This window comes from Sardina pilchardus, chromosome 8, assembly GCF_963854185.1.
Source record: "Sardina pilchardus chromosome 8, fSarPil1.1, whole genome shotgun sequence".
NCBI classification, from domain to species: domain Eukaryota; kingdom Metazoa; phylum Chordata; class Actinopteri; order Clupeiformes; family Clupeidae; genus Sardina; species Sardina pilchardus.
Genome location: NC_085001.1, coordinates 3,943,066 through 3,950,565, shown reverse-complemented (window position 1 = coordinate 3,950,565; position 7,500 = coordinate 3,943,066). Strand labels below are relative to the sequence as shown.

General features: G+C 48.2%; 2 protein-coding genes across 3 annotated transcripts in view; both read right to left on the bottom strand.

The window, feature by feature from the left end:
• Positions 1-1,744, bottom strand: part of LOC134089379 (glycerol-3-phosphate acyltransferase 4-like) — a 21,588-nt gene extending 19,844 nt beyond the window's left edge. The window contains exons 1-2 of the mRNA XM_062543822.1: positions 1,632-1,744; positions 1-277 (exon numbers count right to left, since the gene is read on the bottom strand). The exon at positions 1-277 is cut by the window's left edge and continues 327 nt beyond it. The gene's annotated coding sequence lies outside the window, so the exon portion shown is untranslated. The remainder of the gene's footprint in view (positions 278-1,631) is intronic.
• A 3,119-nt stretch (positions 1,745-4,863) lies between these two features.
• Positions 4,864-7,500, bottom strand: part of rnf122 (ring finger protein 122) — a 32,338-nt gene continuing 29,701 nt past the window's right edge. Inside the window, exons 3-6 of one of the 2 annotated variants that reach the window (XM_062542396.1) lie at positions 7,277-7,322; positions 7,004-7,045; positions 6,507-6,589; positions 4,864-5,540 (exon numbers count right to left, since the gene is read on the bottom strand). In XM_062542396.1, coding sequence (XP_062398380.1) covers positions 5,426-5,540; positions 6,507-6,589; positions 7,004-7,045; positions 7,277-7,322 — 286 coding nt within the window. In that variant the 3' untranslated portion in view covers positions 4,864-5,425. The remainder of the gene's footprint in view (positions 5,541-6,506; positions 6,590-7,003; positions 7,046-7,276; positions 7,323-7,500) is intronic. The other variant, XM_062542398.1, reaches the window with a different exon arrangement.

Sequence of the window (7,500 nt, the reverse complement as noted above, 5' to 3'; positions counted from 1 at the left end):
GGTGAGAACCTCAGCCTTCATCTTTAGAAACGCATACATCCCCAAACACACACCCACACCCACACCCCCACACACACACACACACACACACACACTCTTCTCCGATCACGTAAAACACCCTCAGTGACCTCCAAACAGAAGTGTGATGCGTTTATAATAAAATAAATAAATAAAATAAAATAAAATAAAAAATAACTACATAAATTAAAAACTCTGCCTATCGACCGGCAGCGTTCTCTCTGTTACACTCGGCTGATGGCGTGGTCAGTGTCTGGACCTATGAAAGGGATGAGAGAAACACAGAAACTCAGTCAGCGATCACACACACACACACACACACACACACACACACACACACACACACACACAAGCGGACATATAGCACAGCTGCTCTGACAGTCTGCTCCATGGTGGTCACACCAGAGACGCACAGAGGCTGCTCTGTTCCTCAGCAAGTTTATTGCTGGAGGAAATCTCATGCTAGCAGGGACTTTGCTCCCGCAGAGTCAGGGAATCTCACAGTCAGCGGATACCACCGATAGACCCTGACGCCTGAACAAGGCCGCATTTGAGCCGTTCAACTCCCACCGCCGGCAGCAAGACAAGCGCCATTCATGACCAGCTTAAATTGTGTGAGCTAGTGTCCACAGTTGCACGCCAGAGATAAAATGTTTTTAGTTTAGCTGGAAGGCAGCAGGGCTCGCTTCTGCAGACGAGTGATGCGCATAACGGGTCACTGCTGAATCAGCGACCAAAGTAATTACTGTTGTTACGGGCAAAGAGTTGTCTTTCCAATTGATTCCTGTGGTGGTTTATAACACATATATAACCCATATAACCCAGAGAGACTAATCTGACAGCTGTTATGAATCCTCATGTATCACAATGTCACCGCAGATTTAAATGAATATTGTTTATTGCACAGTGCAACTCCTTGGAATAAGCCCTGTGTGGTGACAAGACACTCCGGTTGGGGACGTCAGCTAACCCAACATAATCAGCTGATTTGCTAGTGGACTAAGCTAATTCTATGGAGGTTAATCCCCCCAATTTAGCAGTAAAGATGTTCAGGTGTTCTGCTATGTATCTAGTTGATATTGAGAGAGAACTGTCTAATTTATGTGATAACTGACGTTATTCGAAGTGGTCAGACCGACCAAAACGTGTTGGTAACCAGTCTGTTATTAACTGTCACCGCGACAGCTAACGGTGTGGTCAAAGCACATCGTGTACCAAGAAGTAACGGGTTAGCTGGCTAGCGGACTGGCTAACTGGCTATTCATTAATGTGTAGTTGGCGTGTTAGCATGACCATACTGTCACAGAAGTGTGTTCTGTTATCATGAACTTGACTAGGTTAACCGCTTGTACAAGCGGAGATGCTTGCGGCTGTCTCTATATTTACACCCAGACTGGCATCCTGAACATCACTTGTCTAGTGTTACCAATGAGGCTAGTAGGAAGATGTGGCTAACAGGTTGATCACAATAACACTGGATGGTCTGAGGATGCCGATGTCACGAAATTATGGTCATGCTCGCAAATCCCGATATTTGGGTACAGGCGACAGCGGTATTCAATCGAGACAGGAGCGAGGGGAGTTACGAATATGACTGTTAGCTTTCCACTTACTTCGGTGCATGTTCTTCTTGTCGAGTTGTAGTCATGGGAGGCCCGTGCGCCTTATCATCCCCTGCACTTCTCCAACCGGCGGAGCGAGCCGTGGATAGGATCAGGGATGCACCATGACGCCGACATCGTGCGTGGGAGGAGTCGGACATCTTGCGTACATGGTGCTCACTTCATGCCTCCCGCCCCCTTCTCCTCCCTCCGACGATGGTCTACCCAAATAACGTAAGCTTTGTCGCCATCTGGTGGTGCAAAGAGATGTTGGCTATGGCTATGGCTATGGTTATTTAGCAGACGCCTTTGTCCACATCGACATACAAATAAATAACAATACAAATTAAATTAACAGTGAACAATTACAAACTAGGGAGAATAGTAATATTATCAGTAAAACAATAATTTTAAGCACTAACCTAATGAGAAATAAAACAGTGAAATGAGAATAGCAATCAAATAAGTCACTCAGTTAATTATATATAATAATAATAACTAAAGCATGGTATGGCTAAATTTAAGGACAATAGCAAAATAAATTTCAAATTCTATCAATAGACAAATTATAACAAAACAATACTATTATACAAACCATAACACATCACAAACTCAAAGGACTAAGTGCATATTAAATAAATATGCCTTAAGACCCCTCTTAAAAGATCCAAAGCTGTTGCTGGAACGGAGAGCACTGGGCAACTCATTCCACCAACACGGAACCACTGAAGAATAGGATCTACAATTTGACCTAGCATGTATGGTTGGTCGACATAACAGACGCTCCTCAGAAGATCGCAATGGGCGGTTGGGAATGTACATCGTGATTAAAGAACTGAAGTAGCTGGGAGCAGATCCAGTCAGTGTCCTATAGGCCAGAGTGAGAGATTTAAATTTAATTCTGGCTACTATAGGGAGCCAGTGGAGAGTAACTAGGAGAGGGGTTACATGTGTCCTCTTTGGCTGATTGAAGACCAGTCGTGCTGCAGCATTCTGAATCAACTGTAGTGGTCTTAATACACAAGCAGGTAGGCCAGCTAACAGAGATGTTGCAAGGAGATGTTGAAAGGATATGTTGCATTATGCGAAAGCAGCATAGCCTACTGCAGCAGCATCTCATGTGCCAGTTCAGGAAACCCAAGCAACAAGTTACAAGCAATGTTGATGGAAAAGACGGCCCAGGAGGTCACACACGCACACGCACACGCACACGCACACGCACACGCACACGCACACGCACACGCACACACACACACACACACACACACACACACACACACACACACACGCACACACACACACAGAAAGTATACCCTATCCATGCAGTTGTTCCCCCTTTTCACTCACCAGTGCATTTGAATGATGTACTAAAGGTCACGCTGAACTAAAATAGGAAACAAGTTCACAAAATAATATTGTTGTTGTTGTGTTACTGAGCCCACAGTACAGTTGTAGTGTTACTGAGCCCACAGTACAGTTGTAGTGTTACTGAGCCCACAGTTAGGATGGTAAGTAAACGCAACGCAACGCCACGCCACTCAGCGCAGCACAGCACAGCACAGCACAGCACAGCATAACAAAACACAGCACAGCGCAGCGCAACGCAACTAAACACGGCACAGCACAACACAACACAACACAACACAACACAACACAACACAACACAACACAGCACAGTATAGCACAGCACAGCACAGCATAACAAAACACAGCACAGCGCAGCGCAACGCAACTAAACACGGCACAGCACAACACAACACAACACAACACAACACAACACAGCACAGTATAGCACAGCACAGCACAACACAACACAACAAAACACAGCACAGTATAGCAGAGCACAGCACAGCACAGCAAACACAACACAACAAAATACAGCACAACACAACAAAACAAAACACAGCGCAACACAACAAAACACAGCACAACAGCACAATACAACACAACAAAACACAGCACAGTATAGCACAGCACAGCACAGCATGCCCTCAGTGAACACACACAGAATAGCTGCAAATGCTGGTCAACCCCTTTATTGAACATACATCGTATAAGAGCCTATCAACCAACAATCACAATACAGGTAGAGTCAGGAGCACATGGAGATGAGCTAATCATTGTGTGTGGGTACCTGTCCAATGGGAGCATATGCAGAATGTGCTGTGTGTGTGTGTGTGTGTGTGTGTGTGTGTGTGTGTGTGTGTGTGTGTGTGTGTGTGTGTGTGTGTGTGTGTGTGTGTGTGTGTGTGTGTGTGTGTGTGTGTGTGTGTGTGTGTGTGTGTGTGTGTATGTGTGTGTGTGTGTGTGTGTACCTGGTACCTGTCCAGTGGGAGCATATGCCGAATGTGCTGTGTGTGGCAGCATGATGAACATCTCCAGGTGGTGTGTGTGTGTGTGTGTGTGTGTGTGATTGCTTGTTTGTTTTTGTTTGTGTGTTTGTTTGTTTTTGTATGTGTGTGTGAGTGTGTGTGTGTGTGTGTGTGTGTGTGTGTGTGTGTGTGTGTGTGTGTGACAGCTATCTGCTCAGACAAAGCAGCTATGGCAGTGTGTAAGGTTAAAGTGGCTGACTGCTGCTGCGCTACCACATGTGTCCTCAGTAAAAAGAGCAACACTGAACAGGAAACCCTCTGGATGCGTCTTTATGGCTTGACTTTAGTGAAGGGGACGGGTGAGTGGATACAGTACACCTTTACATGGACCCAATACTCCCATAACAAACCCCTGGAAGTAGCGAATGTGGCATCTCAGTGTGTGTGTGTGTGTGTGTGTGTGTGTGTGTGTGTGTGTGCGTGCGTGCGTGCCTGATAACAAATGATCATAAAAGATAACAGGAAAGTGAATTTACAGTCAAACACAATACTTCAACAAAACAATGCTTTCCCCCTCCCATACACAGGACTACCAGAGGCCACTCCAAACGCTTCTGGTGTGAAGTGACACATGAAAAGGCAGGTACATTTAGTGGCTGTGAACCATTAGCTGGGAGAACTACAGAATAATTATCTCTCATCCAAACTTTCTCTCTCTCTCTCTCTCTCTCTCTCTCTCAGTCTCTCCCGTTGTCTCTCTGTCGTGGATGCAGGGCCCACGTCCAGTACACACCCTGGTGTCCGACAGCCCCAGCCGCTCATAGTCCTGGCCAGTCCAACACACGGAGCAGATCTGTCATCTTAGAAAGCCCTGGTCAGTCTCTGGTGGGCTGCTGGTCAGAGCCTGAGACCCCCCCCCCCCCCCCCCCTCACCCCCTCCTGCTCTCCCTGTCCGTAAGAGGCTGTAGTGCTGGAGGCAAGGGGGGGGTGGAGGACTGAGGAGTCTCTCTCTGATGGAGGAGGAGTCTCTCTCTGGTGGGGGCGGAGTCTCTCTCGGGTAGGGGCGGAGTCTCTCTCATTTCTAGTGGGGGAGGAGTCTCTCTGGTGGAGGAGGAGTCTCTCTCTTTCTAGTGGGGGAGGAGTCTGTCTCTGGTGGAGGAGGAGTCTATTTCTGGTGGGGGCCACATTGCAACAGTGGATGGTGGGGCATGGGGTTGGGGGAGGGGGAGGGTCCTCAAAGGGAGTAGACAGGGCTGTGGGGAGGAGTGGGTGGGGGCTGAGGAGGTTTACTCTGGTGGGGGCCACAGTGGGGTGGAGGGAGGAGGTGTGGTCTTGTATGGCCCATCCTCCTCTACAGTACGTCCCCTCCCCCTCCCTGGCAGAAAGATGCACCAGATCGGGCGTGGCATCTGCTGATGCCCGTGTGTTGTTGCTCAGTCTTTTTCCGGCGGTTTGCAGCAATTTCCGGCGGTTTGCGGCGGTTTGTTTCCGCGGCTACACCAGCTCATCCAGCAGGGTGCCGATGCTCTGATGCTGCTCTGGGGGGCCGGCGATGGGCTTGTTGCACATGGGGCACACACAGCGGACCTCCAGCCACTTCACCAGGCACCTGCACACACACACGCACGCACACACACACACACACACACACACACACACACACACACACACACACACACACACACACACACACACACACACACACACACACACACACACACACACACACAGTTATACAAGAGCTCACACACACACACAGTGTTATCCGAGACTCACACATGCTCATATTTGTGCCGTCAGTAACAGACACAGTTACACTAACACTATGAGTCACACAGACACAGGACTCAGACTCCCACCCTGGGTTAGCAAACATACAATAGCATACTTAAGATGATACTAGCCTGTATGAAGTCAATATGTAATAATTAAGATGATACTACATAAAGGCAATATGCAATAACATACTTAAGATGATACTAGCCTATATAAAGCCAATATGTAATAACATACTTAAGATGATACTAGCCTATATAAAGGCAATGCGTAATAACATACTTAAGATGATACTAGCCTATATAAAGGCAATATGTAATCACTGAACAGCAGCGTAATAAGGATCTGAGAATGAACTTAGACACACAACAACAGACAATGAGAGAGCATGTCCCCTTCATAAAGGAAATTATCCTGTAGCCTGAGCAAACAGGAGCCAGCTGCCCACACAAAGGGCCTAACACAGATCCACAAAGCAGCTCACACACACACACACACACACACACTCACACACACACTCACACACACACACACACACACACACACACACACACACACACACACACACACACACACACACACACACACACACACACACACACACACACACACACACACACACACACACACACACACACACTCACACACACACACACACACACACACACACACACACACACTCACACACACACACACACACACACACACACACACACACACACACACACACACACACACACAGTCAGCTGGTGTGACATTTGGACAGACTCCTGGAGGAGCATCATGCGTAATCACTTACTTCCTGTGAAAGGCATGTTGGCATGGCAACACCCCCAGTTCATCCTTCACCTTGAAATCTTCTAGACACACGGCGCACGTCTGCTGTGGAGACGAGGGGAGAGCGGCGCGGAGGGGGACAGTTAGAGCACACACACACACACACACACACACACACACACACACACACACAGCGCGGAGGGGGACAGTTAGAGCCGCCGCCACACAGAGACATGCCACAGATACACTCTACAGTGCGGATCAATTACACACTTTTTATTTGTTGGGCTTTTGCGCCTTTATTATGACACAGGACAGTGAAGAGACTGACAGGAACTGAGTGGGAGAGAGAGGTGGGCGGGACCAGGAAATGACCCGGGTCAGACTCAAACACGGTGGTACTTGGACCGTAATGTGGTTATGGGCGCTGTAGCCAGAGGCACCACACACACACACACACACGCATACATACACAGCACACACACACACACGTGAGCAGAAAGCAGATAGTCTCCTTACCCCGTGCAGACTCAGCTTCTTACTGTCACCTTTCAAAATAACCTGTCAACAGCAAGAGGAGAGTGTGTCACCGCCAAGAGTCATCACACCCCACTACATCATCTCAACAATCAGGCAGGGCAGTTTAAAGTTGCTGGGAAAGTCCACACACACACACACACACACACACACACACACACACACACACACACACACACACACGCACGCACGCATGCACGCACGCATGCACGCACGCACGCATGCATGCACGCACGCACACACACACACACTCACCTCCTTGTAGCCAAACCTCTCGCTCTGTGCCTGGTGTCTCAGTTTGCTGGGGAGAGAAGCAAACACAAAAACAGGGTTTCCTATTAGTTAAGTTATTGGTTGTTCCAGAACAGTCCACCAGGGGGTGCTGCTGCAGAGCTGCAAGCCCCACACTCAAAAGCAGGAACCATCTACAGTACAGCTGCAACGATTTGTTTGGGTTTCACAAGCGGGGCCAGGAAACC